The sequence below is a fragment of the Podarcis melisellensis genome (assembly GCF_964234715.1).
Source record: "Podarcis melisellensis genome assembly, chromosome: 14".
In the NCBI taxonomy this organism is placed as follows: domain Eukaryota; kingdom Metazoa; phylum Chordata; class Lepidosauria; order Squamata; family Lacertidae; genus Podarcis; species Podarcis melisellensis.
In genome coordinates this window covers 34,024,625-34,047,053 of record NC_138546.1, presented here as the reverse complement: position 1 = coordinate 34,047,053, position 22,429 = coordinate 34,024,625, and the positions used below count along the sequence as shown (strand labels likewise).

At 45.3% G+C, this 22,429-nt stretch overlaps 1 protein-coding gene across 2 annotated transcripts in view; it reads left to right on the top strand.

The window, feature by feature from the left end:
* The window catches only part of NTRK3 (neurotrophic receptor tyrosine kinase 3), a 413,927-nt gene that overhangs the window by 361,822 nt on the left and 29,676 nt on the right, over window positions 1-22,429 (top strand). Inside the window, exon 16 of one of the 2 annotated variants that reach the window (XM_081888511.1) lies at window positions 12,457-12,531. The exons of the other annotated variant lie outside the window; for it this stretch is intronic. Within the exon in view, the coding sequence (XP_081744637.1) occupies window positions 12,457-12,531 (75 nt within the window). The remainder of the gene's footprint in view (window positions 1-12,456; window positions 12,532-22,429) is intronic. 2 annotated transcript variants of the gene reach the window in all.

Sequence of the window (22,429 nt, the reverse complement as noted above, 5' to 3'; positions counted from 1 at the left end):
CGTGAAACCAGCCCCTTTATTTCCACACAGATGTGCACCTTCTCTCCCTTTAGGAGAGTGTGTGATTAAGACATTTATCTGCAAATACTGATATGCAGTTTTTGCAGTGCAGTTCTTAATCACTGTATTTCACTACAGGGTGCATTGCATTGCATTCAGTGAGCTTGATTGTCTATCTCCTTGCACATTCAGCTTGCACCTCCCACCCCCCTATTGGCAATAACCTCCCGTATGCTCAGGATACTTATCTGCTACAGAGAATTTTCAGCTTTTGCCATCAGAAGCTAAAAAGCTCCAGAGTTTGTGGCATTCCTTAATGAGGGTTTTTCTTCCAAAACCATGAGATTGCTGCTAAATCCAAGGCAGCTGAAAACATCTGCCCCCAATCCAGATCCAGTTCACGGATGGCATTCTCCTCTTCATAAGAGCTGCCCTGGTAAATATCTCTGGGTGTATCTAGATTTGTTCCCTCTGCTGAAATGAATGGACATCTTGTGCACATCTTGTGAACATATAAGAACATATAAGAACATTTTTCATAAAGAGTATACAAACGCTCTTATTATTAAGAGCTAGCAAATAGGCAATGTCCCTATTTGCATCTGATGAATCTTGGAGGCTATGGCCAACACCCTATAAGTTTAAGCAGTTCAGATGTGACCCTCACATGGAATGAGATGGAGTGACCCCCAAAGGCTGCAGATTTGGGGACATTTTAGTTTAGAGAACAGGCGAGAAAGCAGTGACATGAAAAGGGGACTGAACAAATTCATGGAGGAGAAGGCTGCCAATGGCTACCAGCCATGATGGCTATGTTCTACCACCACTTTTGGAGGCAGCAATGCTTCTGAATACCAGTTGCTGGAAGCCACATGGGAAGAATCATAGAATCATAGAGTTGGAAGAGACCACAAGGGCCATCGAGTCCAACCCCCTGCCAAGCAGGAAACACCATCAGAGCACTCCTGACATATGGTTGTCAAGCCTCTGCTTAAAGACCTCCAAAGAAGGAGACTCCACCACACTCCTTGGCAGCAAATTCCACTGTCGAACAGCTCTTACTGTCAGGAAGTTCTTCCTAATGTTTAGGTGGAATCTTTTTTCTTGTAGTTTGGATCAATTGCTCCGTGTCCGCTTCTCTGGAGCAGCAGAAAACAACCTTTCTCCCTCCTCTATGTGAGATCCTTTTATATATTTGAACATGGCTATCATATCACCCCTTAACCTCCTCTTCTCCAGGCTAAACATGCCCAGCTCCCTTAGCCGTTCCTCATAAGGCATCGTTTCCAGGTCTTTGACCATTTTGGTTGCCCTCCTCTGGACACGTTCCAGTTTGTCAGTGTCCTTCTTGAACTGTGGTGCCCAGAACTGGACACAGTACTCCAGGTGAGGTCTGACCAGAGCAGAATACAGTGGCACTATTACTTCCCTTGATCTAGATGCTATACTCCTATTGATGCAGCCCAGAATTGCGTTGGCTTTTTTAGCTGCCGCGTCACACTGTTGGCTCATGTCAAGTTTGTGGTCAACCAAGACTCCTAGATCCTTTTCACATGTACTGCTCTCAAGCCAGGTGTCTTGTATTTGTGCCTCTCATTTTTTTTGCCCAAGTGCAATACTTTACATTTCTCCCTGTTAAAATTCATCTTGTTTGTTTTGGCCCAGTTCTCTAATCTGTCAAGGTCGTTTTGAAGTGTGATCCTGTCATCTGGGGTGTTAGCCACCCCTCCCAGTTTGGTGTCATCTGCAAATTTGATCAGGATGCCCTTGAGTCCATCATCCATGCTGTTGATAAAGATGTTGAGGGTGTTGAGGATGTTGATAAAGAGAGTGAGGGTGTCACATAGGCCACTGTGAAATGCTGGACTAGATGGGTCATTGGCCTGATCCAAGCTCTTCTTATGAGATACCAGCCCTCTTTCTTCTTGGGCTGTGACTCAGTCCACGAATGCAGGCATACCCTCTTCTTTTGGTATGTGAAAATTGCTGCTAGAAATTCCGCTGCAGTATATTTAGCACATGGTTACTAGGCCACTCTTGGAAATCTAGCTGCAGCGTAACTGGATAAATCGATTCCTCACCTGCCCTTCAGGAGTTCTATCATTCCCTCCTATTTGATTGATGCTAATTAAATGAGCTTCTGGCCCTTTTCCCCTTGATTAAAACTGAAGAAATAATGACCTGTGAAATGCCGGCCATTTCCAGTTAAATAGAGTTGGTGGAAGAGCTGCTTGTGATCCCAACCCTGTCATTAGGGCACCTGTCAGTAGCCTAGTAGGTGTTTGGGACGAGAGGGAGTGCAAATTAGATGCCTCAGTATCTAATAAGCCATTTATTACTTGCCTCCCAGCAGAATCATTTTGTTCCTTCTTTCCCAAGTGATATTATGTTTAAGGCAGCTATTCGGCATCAAACAATGCAAGCATCTCTGATGGAAGCTGGAAACTGCCTTATAATGAGATGGACTGTTGATTCATCTAGCTCAGTATTGTCTACACTGACTGGCAGAAGTTTTAGGCAAGGAATGTTTCTCAGCTCTACCTGGAAATGCTAGGGATTTAACCAAGGACCTTCTGCCTGGAAACCAGGTTTTCCACCATTGAGCTACGGACCTTTCTATACCAGTTAAGAGAGGGACTTCCAAAAGTAACACTAGGATGATTCCTTTGGAGCATTTCGCACAACTTGAGAAGCAGTGGTGGCCACTCTGAAAATCCCAATGCAGATCTCTCCAACATGGGGTGGGAGGAGAAAAATTCAGTTCAGTTCAGTTCACATTCAAAGGAAAACCTACCCAATCTGCACTTGCTGAAGTGTGCACTTACTTGCAGTTCTCCAGCCAAGCGATATATATAAAAGTGCCTGCGCTGGAGTAAAATGTACATAAAGATGCATATATATGTGGAAATAGCATATAAAACTGCATTGTGTTAGGGGAAATTGCATAGAAATTTTGCATGGAAATTTTGCATGGAAAAATGTGTATACTAAGAGAAATTCTTCACACAGTGCATAGTTAAACCATGAAACTTGCTTGCGCAGGAGTCAAGTGATGACCCCAAACTTAGATGGCTTTGAAAGCGGATTGGACAAATTGATGAATGATACCACTGCCTGTGGCTACTAGCCCTAGTGGCTATGCTCTGCCTCCATGGTTAGAGGCAGAAATGCTTCTCTATATGAGTTGATGGGAACCCCCAGAAGAGTGCTCTTGTGCTCAAGTCCTGCTCATGATGTTGCCCTGGGCATCTGGGAGGCCACTCTGAGAATAGGATGCTAGACAAAAGGAGTCATTGGCCTAACCCAGGATGGCTCTTACTATGTTTTGACTAAAATGCTGGTGAGGACACTTTTTTTAAAAAAAAAAAAAGTTAACTGATGTGGAAATGTGGAGACCTGAACTGGAGATATGAGAAACAAAGTGAAATTGACTGATGCCACCATCCCTGCTCCCAATAGAAGGCCTTGCATGGCGAGGCTCTGGGCCCTGCAGTTCCCTCAGAAGTAAACACACACATGAATATGTTGGGTTAAAGGGATAAATTAGGCCACAACTTTATTGGTCACAGATGTGAGCAGTTTGGCTTAGGCAATTGGGTGAAGCAATACTATATCCTGACTCCTACCTGTCTGCAGGACTCACATAAGGGTCAACCACCAATAGGGGGAGCCCTATGATGTACATCAATTGAGCACCCCCAGGGTCACTGGTGGGTTGTGGCATGGCCCTAGCCCATGCCCAGGCTTTGGACAGGAACTACACCCCTGGATCTCTTTAACAGGATACCCTTAACGTGGAGGGGCAGGCCAGAGGCAACAACTGCCCCTCACATGACAAGGCTTACCCAGTGCCTAACCTTACAAAGTTGTGACGATTGCTACTAGGTAGGCGAAAACCAAATGGCTGGTGCCAATTTGCCAAGTGGAAAAATTCCTACCCGGCCCTGACAACCAGGTGACCGACATTAGTCATAGTAAGGCCATAGTCAAGCAACGCAAGAAAAGAGAGGGGGCTGGGAGATCTGACGGAGGAGACGAATGGAGGCTGCCCTCCCCAGCCGCACTGCGGTTTAAACACCATGTGGCCACCCCCCCCCCCCGGCTAACCTGATTGGTGAGCTGGGGGGGGCGTGATATGGTGGCTGGGAGTTCTAATGATGTGGGCACAGCTGGGTCACTAGGAGGTCCCTGGTTGCCGCCCACAGCACGCCCCCCCCCTCCAAAAAGGGGAGCTGTTCTGTAGTAGCTTTCTTAAGTTTCTAGTGAGGTTTTCTTTCTCTCTTTGGCTGTTCTCTCTTCTCTCTCATTTACACCTAACAGAAAAAAGCCCCACAGTTAATGACTCCCACCCTCCCTTCCTTTTTGAAACTTGAAGAGCCCTTCATAGCAAAGCATTGTGAGTGCAGAGGAATTAATGGGACAATTAGGCTGTGTTACATTGCATGGCATTATCTCAGAATGGTAATTATCCTAATTTCTCTGTCCCCCCCTTCCCTGCAGCACCTGATCCTCAGACTCCCTTTCCCCACTTCATTCTCTCCCCTTCAGCTCTCCACCTGTGTGGTTGATACTTTCGGATGTGCTTGCTGTTCATTTTATTATCGGTAATGAGAGTAACACTGACAAAGGAACTCCTGTCAGGTCGATGGGAAGCTCTTGGTTGGGAGTGCCAATGAATTGGAGCTTGCGGGTGGCGGGGAATAAGCATGGCTCACAGAAGCAAAAGTTGTGATGCGGAGAGCTGCTTAGGCCAAGGATGGCCTCGTGGGAGCCTTGTATGGCCACTTTATTTAGTTATGCTTTCAATTTGTGTTTTCATCCTCTCTTTTTTATAACACCTATCCAGCAACAAGGACAGGGGGCTCTGGGGGGGAAATAGGTGATAGGGGCTAAAGAACTAGCGGTATGAAAGGAAAGCTAATATAATCATATTGTCTAATAATAATAATAATAATAATAATAATACATTATTTGTACCCTGCCTATCTGACTGGGTTGCCCCAGCCACTTTGGGTGGCTTCCAACATTTATAAAAATATAATAAAATATTAAACTTTAAAAAGCAGCCCTAAACAAAGTTGCCTTCAGATGTCTTCTAAAGGTTGTATAGTTACTCTTCTCCTGTTGGGAGGGTGTTCCAAGGGGGGGGGGGACCACTACTGACAAGGCCCTCTGCCTGGTTCCCTGTAACCATCAGAAGGCCCTCAGAGCTGGACCTCAGAGCTGGGTGATGGTGGAGATGCTTCTTCATAAGACTTTGTAGACCACTGGTTTTCAAATGGTAGGTTGGATCTTACTGCCAGATCCATGACCTGATCAAAAATGGGTCAGAATAACACCATCACCACTATCATACTATATTGAGGGGGGGGGGTAGATTTGTATAATGGCATTATGAAAACTGTTGAGAAAGGCAGGAAGGCAGGTGGGGAAGGGAGTGTAGAGAGAGAATATAAGGTCACTTGCATTCATGTATCATTGCAAAGGTGGATCAAACCTAGCCAAGCATCTTGTTGATCAGAAAGAAACTCCAAAAGCATTTTAAAAGTATGGTTTTTGTGGTGCATTTTGGGATAAGTGAGGGCAAACACACACATCTTAGCTTGTTGAGTGTGCTGGGAACTCTTTAATTGTGACAAACTTGAAGGCTTTTCTTCATATGAAGGGGCATTCTGCAAGACATAGAGAAGAAGAGTGGCACAGATTTACATATAAATATCCTCCTTAACTTTTGTAATTACAATATTTGCATGGAAAGAGTTTCTTTTTGGAGGGGAGTGGGAATTCTCCTGGCTAGTATGTGGTCAGAATATTTGCTCTTGGAATTTTCGTTTCAAAGAGGGGGAAAGAACATAAAATAAAATATGCTATGAATGGAAAACTGCATGATCCTATGCACGTCTGTGTGCAGAAGTCACATTGAAGCCAGTGGGACTGACTTCCAGATAAGTGTGCAAAAGACTGTAGCTGTTGTTACTTTCTCTGTCTTAATTGCTAAGATCAAGATCAGAGGATTAAACCAGAGGATGTTCAGTAAAGCTCAGAGCAGGGCTGGCCCAAGACATTTTGGCACCTGAGGCAGACCCCTGCCAGGGAAGAAGGGGTGAGTGAAGATCTGCACCAAGAACAAGGGGGTGATAAAGACCTACATCAGGAACAAGGGTGGGAGGAGACCAGTAGTGCCTCCTATTCACTAAGATGCTGCTGTATTGGGGGTGGGAGGACTGCTGAGGCACCAGCAGATCCAGCCTCCAAGGAGCACCACAGCTGTGGGTGATGCATTTCTTGGAGGCTGGATCTGCTGCCTTTGTGGTTCCTGCCACCTGAGGCAGTCTCTTCACCTTGCTTCATAGGTGGGCCAACCTTGGTTCAGAGGAAGACCCAGGAGGCAGGACTGAGGAATATTCAGGATCAGCCAATAAGACAATAATTCAGGCTAGATACATATCCAAACTCGGGTAGACCTTGTTACTTGAGGAAAGTGCCACTAAGACAGAAAGTTCTCTTCCCTATCCAGGAAGAGCCAATGGCCAGCCTGGATGGAGTTGGTCTCAAAGGTTCTTTGGTGAGAAACTGCGGTGACAGGGCTTGCCACATGGGATAGTGGTCAGCAGTTCCTGACAAAAGCCATGGAGAAGTTTCTGCATTGCTTTGCTTTGGATACCGAGTGAAGGGGCCAAGAATCCCATCATTCACAGATGACATTTGGAGAGACATGAGCATTTCTCCCTCCCACCCACCAGTTTTCATGCAGTCATTGCTAAAATAAAAAAGCTTTTTAGAACAAAAAAAATCCTTCCAGTAGCACCTTAAAGACCAACTAAGTCAGTTCTTGGTATGAGCTTTTGTGTGCATGCACACTTCTTCAGATACACACTGTGTATCTGAAGAAGTGTGCATGCACACAAAAGCTCATACCAAGAACTGATTTAGTTGGTCTTTAAGGTGCTACTGGAAGGATTTTGTTTTGTTTTGTTTTGTTTTGACTATGGCAGACCAACACGGCTACCTATCTGTAACTGAAGCTTTTTAGAGTTTTGGATTGGCTTGCAAAATGAAGCTCGTTATTTCTGTTTCACAGAGGGAGGGGAAAAGTCAGTTCAACGGTCCCATCGGCCACACACTCTTTCAGGATACTGATTCAACTCCCTCCCCAACTTTCTCATTTTCTCCTGTTCTCTCACACAATGTTCCAGGGCTACAGTCCATGCTCAGGGCCATAACTCATTGGCAGAGCATCTGTCTTGCATTCATCAGTCACAAGTTCAATCCCCAGCATCTCCAGGTAAGACCTGGTCTGAAACCCTGGAGAGCAACTGCCAGCCAGTGTAAGCAACACTGAGCTACATGGACCAAAGATCTGATTCAGTATAAGGCAGCTCCCAATGTTCCTATGCTCAGTCTATAGCTGATTCCTTGGTTGGGAGGTTTGCCCCTTTAGGGTCATTAAAAAAAAAAATACTGCCAACCTTGGATTTGCTAATATCTCCTTGTTTCTCTGAGACTCCAATACTTTGGGCTGTGTTCACTATTAGAGGGAGTAATGGTGACTAGAGAGTATATCCCTGGTTCCTTTCATGTGCATCATCTAAAGCTCAAAGACCAGTCCTTTATGTGCCCACACCCCATATTGTGCTGATAAGTGTCAATGGATATGCTGGTATAATGATTACCTTGTTCCTTCTTAAACTCCCATTCATTTCCGTGAGTCTTGCATGGTGGATGTCTGGCAGTAGCCTTTAATCAAATAATTGTTGTGATTAGGCTCTCACACAGAGAATGTTAAGATTGGTGGGCAATGGTGCACAAAATTGCATATGTATTGGAACAGGAGTTTTTGGAAGGGCAGCTCCTTGGATGTCTAAGGGAACAACAACAACAAAAGAGTATTCCTTCCTAATTCAAGAACATGAAAAGCAGTCCCTTTGAATGCACAACATCTAGGTGTGAATAGTTTGCAATGAGCTGGGCAAACAAATTCACCATGAGACCTCTGGGATGTCCTAATGAGGCCCATTTGTGCATGTTTCTCCACCATTGTACCATCGTCTGTGTCTGTCAGCAGTTTGGACTTTAGCAGAAACCTAGATTAGTAAACTATATTGGAATGCTATTACACTAAGGTCCAGCTTGCAGACTTCCTATTGGCATCCAATTGGCCAGTGTGAGAACAGGATGCTGGCCTTGAAGGGCGATAGATGCAATCCAACAGGCTCTTCTTATGTTCTTATATGGAGGGTGTGTGCTCAGGCCTCTGAGGACATTCCAGGGACGGAGATCAACAGGGTTGATTTGGCCCCTGCAGTTGAAAAGTGCCATGAAGTCTCTGGATTGGCCAGGCCTGGATTGCCCAGGCCGGAGATTATACTAATGGAAGCTTGGTGGAGCAAAAATAGAGCAAGTCCTAAAATTTCAATACCTAGGAGTTATTTTTCAACACAATTTGGGGTGGAAAGCTCAAATTCAACACCTACTTAACAAGGCCAAAACTCTGTCATATGCGCTCCTCCGATTCTTTTTTTCGGATAGAGCTTTGCATGTTCCCTCGGCCCTAAAGGTGTTCAAGGCAAAAGTGGTTGCCGTGCTTGCTTATGCTGCCCCGCTTTGGGCCGTGATGACAGATCTTGCTCCTCTTGAGACACTGCAAAATCAATTCCTACGTCGGCTCCTAATGCTCCCCCTGTGCGTAAGCAACGCAGCCATGCGACTAGAACTGAAGATCGCATCCTTAGAAACTTGCCTGTGGAAGCAAGTCTTCAATTATTGGTTATCATTGTGGCATAGACTACCAAACCACTACCTTGTCCAATGCTTATGGCGAGATGAATTCTCTAGCCTTTGGACTAGTAGAATTCATGCCAAACTCCTGAGCTATGGAATCTCTCCTTCAGATTCCCTAAAACTAGACTAAATTACTGCTCAAAGACTGATCCGCCAAAGACTGGATGACATCGATCTACAGCGAAATTATATGCTGGGGGGAGGTGTTTGCTCGCCCCAGAACATTGGCATCACTTTAACTTACTGCGTTCCATCATACCTCTCCTCCCTTTCGACTGTTGCCCATAGACTGGCCTTCACCAAAGCGAGGTTCAACGTTTTTCCCTCCAACGTCCTGAGACATAGATTCTCAAAGGGCCAAGCCCCCGCCACGTGCGAATGTGATAAGGAGACGCCGGAGTCGCTCCAGCACATCATATTCACTTGCCCCCTGTTCAATGTGCCACGGGCAAATTTGTTGGGATCAATCATACAGAAACTAGAGGGTACCCCACCAAAATTCCACCTTGCTCAAATCTTGCAGGATAAGGATACTCATACGACCCTGAAAGTGGCCAGGTTCCTGGTCGCTGTCCTTGCCCAAAAGCGACGCCAAGGAGCACTACAAGCTAACTAAGGCGTAGTATGCCATTCTACTTTATAGTATTTTATTGTTATAGTGGTGTTTTAGCGGCTGTTTTTTTCCCCCCCCCACGTGCACAAGCTGTTATTTATGTGTTGTTTCTACCTGTATGGGCCTACGGCCGTAATAAATATTGTTGTTAAATATTGTTGTTGTCTCTGGATTGGCCAGGCCTGGTATAAATATTTCTTGGTCAATACTAGATATTTTCAGTCACTGTCCTGAGGCACCCTGAGCTGAAGACCCTCCAGGTTTAGATTCACATATGGCAGTCTCTTTATGTGGATAGTGTCATTATCCCTAGTTTCTAGGGGGACCTGGACTTTAGTTGTATCTAGATGGAGTTAGAAATGTGCTGTTGCTGCTCTGATCTTGATCAAGAGATAGAATAACATTCTTGTTCAGCCTCCTGAGATGGGCCACAGGAGTTTGCCAGTCCTTTGCCAGCACCTTTAGGGATTTAGGGCTTTGCAAGCAGTGCACTCACACTGGGCGCTGACCTAAGGGGGTGCCATCTCAAAGCCCAGTAAGTGAGGTGCTCAGCTTTGGGAAGGAAGCGTGAGGCTCTGACGGGGTCCCAGAGTCTTCCCTTCTCCTTCCCAAAGCCTAGTTAGCACTTCCCCAGCTTTGGGGAGGATATGGGTGGAGTATAGGACACTGCCGGAGCCTCATGCCTCTTTCCCAAAGCCAAGTGCCTCCTTGCTCACAAATTTGGGGGCAAATATTGGCCTCACACAAGATGCAATAGAATCCTAAGAGTTGGAATGTCATCTAGTCCAAACCCCTGCAATGCAGGAATCTCAGCTAAAGCATCCATGACAGATAGCCGTACAACCACTACTGAAAAACCTCCAGTGAAGGAGAGATTGCAACCTCTCAAGGGAGTCTGTTCCACTGTCAAACAGCTCTTACTGTCAGAAAGTTCTTCCTGATGTTTAGTCGGAATCGCCTTTCTGGCATGTTGAAGCCTTTGATTCAAGTCCAATCCTGAGAGGAGGCCTACAAAGGGTCTACTTGTTGCTGGGAGCAACGTGAGACATGGTGGAAGGTGGCCTGTGAAGCAACAGAGCTGAACTAAAGCCATCCTTGCAGTGGACCAGATCCAATAAGTAGCTTAGGTCCTAACGGAATTATTCCGTCAAAAACAGGTTGCTCCAAATCCCTTCTAATTCTTCCCAGCAATAGCGTAAGCTTTGCAACGTTTTGCTAGAATCTCACAGCAGCCAGGAAAAGAAATGTTTCTCCTCTTTCTCTTCCCCTGACCATACAAGGGAAATGGATGAGATCATTGGGTTTTGTATAGTCTGAAGCAATGGCAGTTTCTTCATATTTACTCAAAGAGGGTTGTAAATCAACAATGGAGTGCCGTCTCTCTAAGTTATTTGCGGAGGGACTGGGGAGAGAGACATCAGTCTTTCATCCCAGCACGTTAGATGAGATTAGCACTGTTCTTTATTATATTTGTGTCCCCCCCCCCTTCTGAATCTTGATTGCTTTTTTTGCTTAGAGTTTGTTTGTGCATAATGCCCCATTGTTGGCTGTGGGATTCTCATATCAGACAAATTATAACTTCTGAATCCAGGGGAGTTTTTAAAAAATACAGCAATAATATTATTTCCCTCCCTCTCAACTAGAGCCTCCAACCATCACTGATCTCTACATATAAGCCTTGCCAACTTGGTGCCCTCCAGATGCTTTGGGCGACAACTCCCATCATCCCCAGCCAGGATGCTATGTTTGCTGTGAATGATGGGTATTGTAGTCCAAAACTTATGGAAGACTCCAGGTTGGTGAAGACTGCATTGTATCGATATACGGATGCAGCTGCCGCTATTCATTCCCTGCTTGTGATCATCCCCTAGCACCAGTGCTTGGCATCCTTGGGCAGCGGCTTGGGGACCCACAACTAGGGCTGGGCAGTATCTGGGTTTCAACATTGTGATGGAGCTATGTAGAAGCATTGGCTAGCTTCATGGTTTTTCCTCCATCCTGGTTTTTTTCTGGCCCCTGCAGAGTTAACAGGGGCTGAAGGAATTGAGAGAGGCATTGGGTAGTGTTATAAGAATTTAATGTCTCAAATATATAAATTAAATGTACAAGGCAAACACGTGCATAAATACGTCTCTGAAACAGTATAGGAAAACAGTCCTGAAACCATTTTGACTCTCCCAAACTGACCAAATGTTTCTCTGCAAGGAGAGAGGAAATGAAAAAAACAAACCTCCCTATTCTCTCTGTGCTCACAAATCCTGCCTTAAGGGCACATTTAAGGTGTGAATAGGGTGACCCTGTGACCTGTGACCTGGATTCAGGAATTAAGTAGTTATAATAACAAAAGAGTGGCCAAAACCCAGATAATGCAACCAGGTAACTTTCCAGACAGGAGATAAACAACACACTCAGTATTCTGTTTTGGACAGTTCCCTGTGATGTATGTATGTATGTATGATGTACTGGGGTGGTCTAGAGTTTGAGGGCGGGCAATTTAAAAAGTCTATATAAGGGCAGGCACACCTTTGTTCTGGGTCCTCCTCCTTTCTCCTGCGTGTGGGGTGAGCACCCTGTTGCAACAGCTTTAATAAAGATCAGGCTTACTAGCTGCTTTGCTTCTCAATATTCTCTGGTTGGCTCTGTTATTTTCTCCGACAGATGGAGAACCTACAAAGGACTCTATACGGGCTCTTGTGTACCCTATAAGGGGAAAAGGGCAGATTTTGTTTCCAACAGTAGCTTCATGGCTTTTCCCATATTGTGATTTTTGCATAGCACATACACACACACCATGATTCGCAATATATTGCCAGGTCAAAAATTATGAAACCGATACCACCATAGGCAACAACCTATCGAAAAGCCTGAAATATGTATTAAGCTGTTGGAATGTTGCAGCCGGTGAAAAGACGTATGATGCAGTTAAAGACACACCCTTTCCCTTCTTGTCCCCTACTTCATTCCTTCACATATCCCCCACCCCCACCGTCCTCCCTCCCTGCTTTCCTTCTCTGTTTTCCCCCAACCCTCCTTTCCCTTTGTCTCCAACCATTCGCTGTCAGGAACTGCCGCATCCGAAGGGCTATTTCAGGACAACGTGGCAGCAGCAGAGACTAGCAGCAATGGCAGCTACAACAGTGAGTGGATCTCGACTCCAGTGGGGGGGCAGTTGCTTGACTGAGAACCTGGTCACTGGGGCGGGACAGCATAACCATGCTACAGATCAGTGTTTCCCAACCTTGGGCCTCCAGATGTTTTTGGCCTACAACTCCCATCATCCCTAGCTAGCAAGACCAGTGGTCAGGGATGATGGAAAATGTAGTTAAAAAACAGCTGAAGGCCCAAGGTTGGGAAACACTGCTATAGATCACCCATGCTGTAGATTAGGTGCTTGGGCAGACTGCAATCTCTTGTCTAGAGGTCCCTCTGCAATCTGCTAATTTGCTCCTATTAAAAAAGAAATACCGGTATATGTCAGCAATATTCACAATATACATTTGAAGCACTGTGATGCCACGTTAAGCAGTCATGGCTTCCCCCAAAGAATTCTGGGAGCTGTAGTTTGTTAAGAGTGCTGAGAGTTGATAGGAGAGCCCCTATTCCCCTCCTACAGCTACAGTTCTCAACAATCAATCCCTCTTTTCACAGAAAGCTGGGGATCATAGTGTGTTAAATCTAGGTGCTTTAAATGTATGGTGTGAATGGATATGGCCTCCATCTCCTCTCCTATGTCTCGTTACTCAAAGTAAAGGGCTCCAGCCAGTGATCTAGATGCTGATATTTCGAAGCTATTCCTCATCTTGGTGGCTCACCCCAACAGGAGCCGACTCCTAGGGGCCAAGGGGGCTTTGCCCCCCATAAAATATTTGAGGGGGGCAGGCCTCCTCCTCCTTGATGAGCATTGCCATTCAAATGGTGTGTCATGTGATCAATTATGCAGTGCAGGGCTTACCTTCCCCCCAATATTTTATTCAATCCCCCCCCACTCCCCTCTGTGCCCCTTTGCCACCGCCTTCCTAATTCCTTGGAACCCCATCCTTTTACAATGCTCCCTTCTTTGTGCTGGGCTGCTGCCTTCTTGAGACCCACAGCTCCTGGTTATCCAGCTCCCCCAACCCCCAGCCCCGCTGCTTCTGCTCCTTCCTTCCTCTGTGCATCAACCTGACCTGCCTTTTCTCTGAGATGAGAGCCGCTCAATCGTTCTGTGCCTTGGGGTCAGGAATTATCCCCCCTCCCAAAAGAGGACAAAAGATCTGCATAAAATTTGCATGTTCCGATTCCTATGTATAGATGCAAATTTAGAAGCTATTACTATAATTTAAATAGAAGTGCCATAGATATCAGCATAATGAGAAGGCTGTCATCAGGGGACCTGTTGCATCCGCTGTCTCACTGTTGACAGGCATCTTCAAGACCTCCTCTGCTCTCCTTTCTTAAGATGCTTTAGCTTTAAGCCAGGCTTTGGACTGAGCAGCCCTTCACCCAGAGGACACTTTCAAGCAGAGGAGTGTTCTCTCTGTAACGTAGCACACCTGGTCACCCTATTATATGGCCCACCTTTCTCTCACATTGACTCAGCTCCTCTAATTGCTGCTGGGAGTTTCATCTCTTGGATGAAGGACCACATAGCTCAGTGGCTGATCACATGCTTAGCATGCAGTAAGCCCCAGCTCCAGTCCTCAACATCTCCTATTGCCAATATTATTATTGTGCAGTTTGAAGCAACTGGATGAATGAGAACTGACTTTTGGAATGAATCATTTCCCACACCCATGAAAATGTTCCTTTTTTACCAAGCCTTTGGTTGATTTGATTGACATCCTATGTTCTTTTTAAAAATGTGGTGGGGTTTTTTTTTGGGGGGGGGAGTTATTGGGTTGTTGTTTTTATTTTTGATCTTGTATTTTGTGGTTTTATATTTTGATTTTATTCTGTGAAACTCCCTGAGACTTCTTCTGGGTATAGGGTGGTATCATCATCATCATCATCAAACTTTTACTTGTAGAACTCTTCAAAACAAAACATAAACATAAAACTATACATCCAAAAATATCCATACAATATCTTGTGTTGTCCAAAAAGCCAGAGTTCCATATCACAACAGCTACTGCAGTATGAAAGCAGCATTAGAAGATGAGACAGAAATACTAGCATTATAATCAGGAATACTAATGCAATACTCCTCATGTGTGAATCTGCCTAGGTCAGTTGGTTAGTTAGAGCATGGTGCTGATAACACCAGGGTTGCAGGTTCAATTCCCATATGGAACAGCTACATATTCCTGCACTGCAGGGAGTTGGACTAGATCAGGGGTAGGCAACCTAAGGTCCGGGGGCTGCATGCAGCCCAATTGCCTTCTCAATCCGGCCCATGGACGGTCCAGGAATCAATGTGTTTTTAGATGAGTAGAATGTGTCCTTTTATTTAAAATGCATTTCTGGGATATTTGTGGTGCATAGGAATCTGTTCACCCCCCCCCCATATAGTCTGGCCCACCACATGGTCTGAGGGACGATGGACTGGCCCACGGCTGAAAAACGTTGCTGACCCCTGGACTAGATGATCCCTAGGGTCCCTTCCAACTCTATAATTATATGATATATGAATGCATCATCAGTGTTGCCCTTTCAGAATTCAACAGGGAGGAGGATGGGGACAAAACTACAGCTGATTGGCTCTGGCTGCCATTGGCTCTGGCTCCACCTATCGTTAGTCTCCCTACCAATCCTGAAGGGCACCAGCCACTGCTGTTCCTACCCAAATCAGTCATGATCCTGCAATTCAATTCATAGTCTTTTCCAACCCAGCAAATGTACTACCTCCTGTTGCAAAAGCACAGACTGAACTTTCTCCTGGTATAAGGTCTGCTCATTTATTAATGCTCCATGCCATATATATATATATATATATATATATATATATATATATATATATATATATATATACATAGACTGATCTCCCCGCTCTTTCTTACATTGTAATGTCATTCTGGTAGCTGTCCTTTTTCACCAAACAGCCACCTCCTAGCTGTTAACCTTCTCCTTCTTCACTTGCTTTCGTGTTTTTTTTATAAAAAAACTGATTTCCCACCCCCAGTCTATAAAATATGCTGATTTAAAAATTCCCTTAGTACATCTTGTATCATTTAATAATATAGCAATTAAATAATGTTAACACACTGGGATGATAGCAATTAAAGGAGTGAAGCTGCTACGGGGGAGGATGAGAAAGAATTCTCCATGCTGCTTTATCTAGAGGGTGAATCACGGAAACCACGCAGTCATGATCTCAAAAGCAGACATCCCAAGCTTTCGAAAGCCCACCCTTACTTGGAAGCAAATGTCACTTCACATATGAGTAAGACACACAGTGTACATAAGAATCATCAACTGGGGCACCCTACAGGGTGGTCCTAATGCAGCTTCCAAACTCTTCTTATCTACCCCCAGCTTAGACAATCCTCCTTCCATTCAAAAGCTGTCTTCCCCTGAGTCAGACCACTGGTCCACCTGGCTCAGTATTATCTAAATTGACTGACAGCAGCTTTCCATTGACTCAGGCAGAGGGCACTCCCAGAGTCCTGACCCTACCAGGAGATACTGGGGTTCTAAACTTAAGACTTCCTACATCCAAAGCAGATGTACTACCTATGGCCCCTGCATAACTCTTTAAAGGTCAAGATCTCTGGCTTTCCTAGTTGCCACATGTCTCTTAATATATATATATGCACTGCACTAGATGCATTGCACACCTAACATACGAACCTAGAAAGCTGCCTTCTTCTATCAAGCCATTGGCGCATTTAGTCCAGTGTGATAGTCGCCAGCTAGCTAGGGCTGTTTCCTAGTCCGGCTATCTAAGATCTCTTTCCTCCCCTTGCAACCAGAGATTGAATATGAGGCTTTTTGCTTGCAAATCATGTACTCAGTTGGATTTCCCTAGCATCATCTTTCTCTCATATGAGGTAAGGTGCAAGCAATGGATCATAATCAGAGATGGGTGAATATATCAATTTCAGTTTTTCTCTGTTTCTCGTTTTTCCAGCCTTCAGTTCTTTACATTCCCACACCAGTTTGCATTAAAAAAGAGAGAATAGACCAATGAAAATCAATCCACCTTCTTGTGCAAATTTCTCCTCATTTACACATTTTTTGCAATGCAATTTTCTATGATAGAATGCATTTTTTTGTTTTATTTTCACTAATGTATGCCTTTAGTTATATGTATTTTTGTACACCTCACGTGGATGGAAAACTGCATTGCAATGTTCAGAGAGGTGCAAATTTCAAAGGATGACTGAGCTTCAGTTTCCATATTGTTTTGAAAAGTGCAAGTGCGGCAAACTTGCCTTTAAAGGTGAACTGAATTGAATTTCTCCTTCATCCCTGATGAGAGACCACTCCTTCTCAGAACACAACAGAGGCTTTGACAGAGTCCTTTGCTTAATGTACATCTCAGTTGCTCCCACATATGCAAAGAGTTTTTTTTTTAAATAAAAGCATAGAACACAAAACAAGCCTGCTGCATTGTAAAAAGAGCCTGGATCAGGCCAATGACCCATGTAAACCAACTTCCTGCTCTCACAGTGGCCAACCAGAGGTCTGTGGGAAACCCACAAGTAGGACCCAAGCACAAGAGCACTTTGCCTACATTCAACTTCTCAGCAACTGGCGTCCAGAAGGATAATGTTTCTGACTGTGGATATATGTAGTACATAGCTATTGTGACTCTGCTCTCCACTGTTTCTCAAAGCTCTGTTGGAATTTCCTCCTTATGTGTACTTGGGGTGGACACTTTAGTTTTTTTTTTTAATTTTCAGTTTTTGTCAATTTATTTTTTTGTTCCAAACCTAAATTCAATTCAACCCCACAATCCTAAATTCAGCTTAGTTCCACATCAGGTATGCAACTGCAGGCTTCTTTAAGAAGTCTGCATGGAAATTTGCCCACATTTTTGTGTACATACCTCTTCATATCCAATTTTTGCAAGTGCTTTTATATGTTACGTTCTTTATTGCACACATTTTCTGTGGACACTTTTCAACAATGTAGGAGGATACACATTTCTTGTTGTTGTTACAGAAATGCTTCACAAAATGGGTGTATCTTAGGTGGCACTATGGTCTAAACCAGGCATCCTCAAACTCAGCCCTCCAGATGTTTTTAAGACTACAACTCCCATCATCCCTGACCACTGGTCTTGCTAGCTAGGGATCATGGGAGTTGTAGGCCAAAAACATCTGGAGGGCGAAGTTTGGCCACCATTGCTCTTGGGCTTGCCAATTGGAAGGTCGGCAGTTTGATGAGGTGAGCTCCCATTGCTCTGTCCCAGCTCCTGCCAACCTAGCAGTTCAAAAGCATACCAGCGTGAGCAGATAAATAGGTACCACTGTGGCAGGGAGGTAAACAGTGTTTCCGTGTGCTCTGGCACTCATCACACTATACCATGCTGCCTGCTTGTCTGTGGGCTGTGCCTGAAAAGCAGGATGAGTGCCAAACCCCATATTCGCCTTTGACTGGACTTAACCATCCAGGGGTCATTTATTTTTTAGCTTTTTACATGTAAAGTCCCTTTAAAACACATGACTTTTTCCCAAGAATGCTGGGAACTGTAGTTTTTTTAGGGGTGCTATGAACTGTAGTTCTGTGAAGGGTAAGTGACAGTTCCCAATGTTCTTTGGGCTACATAACGTGCTTTAAATATGCATTAAATATGTTGTATGTACACAGCCTTATCAGTATGCCTGTTATCATGTTAGGGTTGACTGAACCGCTAATCAATGGCAATTCTTCTCATTACCTGACTACTCAGAATTTGCTTTCATGGTGTGGCTAACTGGGATGCTGTATCATTCAGTCATTAAATAATCATATCCGCTTTTTTATTCTTCTCTTTAAGATGAGTTGTAAAATTATGCTTTATCAAACATCCATTACTTAGCTGTCCTGTAAATCGCTACCATCAACAAGACAGTAATTTTAAAGTCGGGAGAGCATCTTGACAGTTCTATTAGTGGATATTGACAATTCCACACACATATGCCCCATGAAAAACTCAGGTATCCTACGTTTGTATCAATACCAGATAAAGGCATCAGTGGCTCTCAAGCCATTCTCCAAATACCTTCCCCCATCAATTCCCAAAGAAACACATGAAATAACACAGCACAAAATAAGTCTTCTGGTATCTTAAAGACTAACAAATTTATTATGGCATAGGGTTTCGTAGACTTCAAATCATACACAGACAAAAAGCATTACGCCTTCCTTGATAAACAGTAATAAATTACCTCTGAGAATGTGCGTGTTCATATTTTAAACTCACTTAACCCGCCATTATTTTCTCTGACTTTGCACCTTTGACCACTTACTGACTCTCAGTCTAACATACCTTCCATGGCTCTTGTGAAGATATAGAAAATAGTATAGAAATAGCTGCAAAAGGGGACTTACCATACCGCTTGTGTTACAAATATCAAATTTTGGTTCCTTTAACCTGAGCAAATGTACAGCGGTACCTCAGGTTAAGTACTTAATTCATTCCGGAGGTCTGTTCTTAACCTGAAACTGTTCTTAACCTGAAGCACCACTTAAGCTAATGGGGCCTCCTGCTGCCACTGCGCCGCCGGAGCACGATTTCTGTTCTTATCCTGAAGCAAAGTTCTTAACCTGAAGCACTATTTCTGGGTTAGTGGAGTGTGTAACCTGAAGCGTATGTAACCTGAAGCGTATGTAACCCAAGGTACCACTGTACAGGGATTCCAGACAGTGGCGGAGGAAGAGGATTGTGGGGGGAGCATACTGCCCCTGGCAGCACAATCCTGGTGGGGTGCCATTGTGGTTGCCCCCACCTGCGCTGGGTGCCAAGCCCCGCAGGCAGTGTGCTATGCCCCCAGACGACATGCCACACCCCTGTGGGTGGTGCACCACACCCCCAGGATGCCCGCCACACCCCTGTGGGTGGCACACCACGCCCCTGGGACGTGCACCAGCTTCACCCCCACCTGCTCTCCGCCCCCTGGTGCCGGAGCATGAAGCTCTGTTGCTGATTCCACAGACAATAAAATGTGATAGAAAATGCACTACAAGTAAAATAGAAGCTCTTTAAGACTCAGGGATTTCGACCCTGGTGTTGAAACAGCTCACCTGCCAATCATAGCCCTGACTTCGCTCACAGTGGTTTAGCACAAACACTGCAAAGCAGGAACAATAAGGCTGGCTCATCTGCCTGCCTGTTTTGTTTATAATTTTTGTAACAGGAGGCTGTTTACTAAAAAAAAAAGTTCAGAGTCCGGGCCCCCTTCCAGCTATGGACCCTGGTGCAAGCAAATTATTATAAATTTGGCTCAGGCTGGTATAGAGGTAACTGGGGTGTTATAGTCGTGGTGGTGAATGTACATTGAGCTGAGTTCAAAACTGGATTTTTATTTTATTTTTCAAATGAGACATGGTAGATATTTGGCCTGTTAACTTGGCACTCATACATATAAAAATGAGATGCATTTCTCGAGTAAGTGCCCGTTTGCATTCTGGAGTAGTGAATCCTGCCATCCTATGACAGCACCCAGCCTTGAAAAATGGACTATGAAGCGTTATTTTTAAATGTCAGAAGAGCCATATAATACCCGCCTGAATGCTTTGTAACAAATTATCAGATTTTATTGGACTATAATCTGAAAATCATTGCGGTGATTGCTTTATAAGCTATAACTGCTCCAGAGGGAGCAACATGAGTGGACTTAATGTGCATGAAAATATACGGATCATCCAAATAACGAAAGGGTAGAAATGCTTGACCCGTGCAGGAGGCAATTGCTGGCATGAGAGCCAGTGTAGGGTTGGGGGTGGCGTGTTGGACCTGGGTTCAAATTCTTGCTCACCCATGAAGTTGACATGATGGTCAGTGTATAATCTTTATAGGTTTGTGGTAATGAGAAAAAAGTGGTGGGGTTGGAATCTCTCCCCATCACCCTGAGATCCTTGGAGAAAAGCTAGTGAAGGTGATTAGAGTGGTAATTAGGAATTCATAAATTGGCTTTTTTATCAAAAAAATATGGCTATATTAGAAAGGATCAAGATCAGGGCCAGATTGTAAGTGTCTGGTTAATCAATATATGGGAGCAGGAACTACAGTAAAGAGTTCTTCCCTCTCCTTAGCTGCAGTTACTGGAACACACATCCTGTTTGTGCTGTGCTGTGTATAGTTGTGTGGCCTGGAGAAATTCCCAGGGGCCAGATAGAGAGGCCTAGGAGACTGCATTCATCTCTGTAACATATAGTGTGGTGAGGTGACACCTCTCATCTGATCTCCAGTTGCTCACATTACTGCTGCTTGCCAGGAGGTAGAGCAGGAGGAGCACGACAGTGATGAGGTCAGCATGGTGCAAACACACCAACAAAGCTAATCTGGTGCTCCTGGTGTGTCAAGGAGCTGTCAAGTGAGCCCAGGGCACATGGGAGGCATGGAATGCAATTAGCTTTTTATTAACATAAAATAACAACAATGTGGAGTCCTCTGGTTTCTTATCCAGCTGAGACGTTGCTGAAACTGACCACTAGCCCCACCTTTCCCTCTCTAGCGTCTCACTCTGGATCCCGCCTGAGCAGACGAAGGTTGCGTCGAGAGGGTAGGCTCCTCCTCTGGGCCCGTTCCTCAGCAATGTGCAGGACTCTCCTAGAGCAAGGTGTCAGATGAGGAGAGCCCGCAGGACTGGGACTGTCCTGCTGCTGTGTAGCAGGGCCAAACTCTGACTCCTATCTGTCTGAGTCTGTGCACACACTGTGAATCTCAGCCTCTAACCCTGTCCAGGAAGACCCGCCTTCTCCTGACCCCACTTGATCGCTCAACCCCTCTGCTTCTAGCATCTCCCAGCTCATCCCTTCTCCAGACTGCTCTTCCATGTCCTACTAATAATAATAATAATAATAATAATAATTTATTATTTATACCCCGCCCATCTGGCTGAGTTTCCCCAGCCACTCTGGGCGGCTCCCAATCAGTATTAAAAACAATACAGCATTACATATTAAAAACATCCCTAAACAGGGCTGCCTTAAGATGTCTTCTGAACGTCAGGTAATTCTTTATCTCTTTGACATCTGATGGGAGGGCGTTCCACAGGGCGGGCGCCACTACCGAGAAGGCCCTCTGTCTGGTTCCCTGTAACCTCACTTCTCGCAATGAGGGAACTGCCAGAAGGCCCTCGGCGCTGGATCTCAGTGTCCGGGCTGAACGATGGGGGTGGAGACGCTCCTTCAGGTATACAGGACCGAGGCCGTTTAGGGCTTTAAAGGTCAGCACCAACACTTTGAATTGTGCTCGGAAACGTACTGGGAGCCAATGCAGATCTCTCAGAACCGGTGTTATGTGGTCCCGGCGGCCACTCCCAGTTACCAGTCTAGCTGCCGCATTCTGGATTAATTGCAGTTTCCGGGTCACCTTCAAAGGTAGCCCCACGTAGAGTGCATTGCAGTAGTCCAAGCGGGAGATAACTAGAGCATGCACCACTCTGGCGAGACAGTCTGCGGGGAGGTAGGGTCTAAGCCTGCGTACCAGGTGGAGCTGGTAGACAGCTGCCCTGGACACAGAGTTAATCTGCGCCTCCATGGACAGCTGTGAGTCCAAAATGACTCCCAGGCTGCGCCCCTGGTCCTTCAGGGGCACAGTTACCCCATTCAGGACCAGGGAATCCTCCACACCTGCCCGCCTCCTGTCCCCCAAAAACAGTACTTCTGTCTTGTCAGGATTCAACCTCAATCTGTTAGCCGCCATCCAACCTCCAACCGCCTCCAGGCACTCACACAGGACCTTCACCGCCTTCACTGGTTCTGATTTAAAGGAGATCTAAGTCGTCATCTTCTGTGTCCTCCCTGTGTGGTTCTTGGGCGGGTGGCTCCCACCACTGTTCCTCATCCAGCCAGTCCCTGACAACGTGTTTTCCCTGCTCCAACTTCCTCATTGCCTTGACCCCTCCCATCTCCCAGTAAGCACTGGTGACGGAGCCGACTGGAAGTCAGGTGGCCAGTGATACCCAC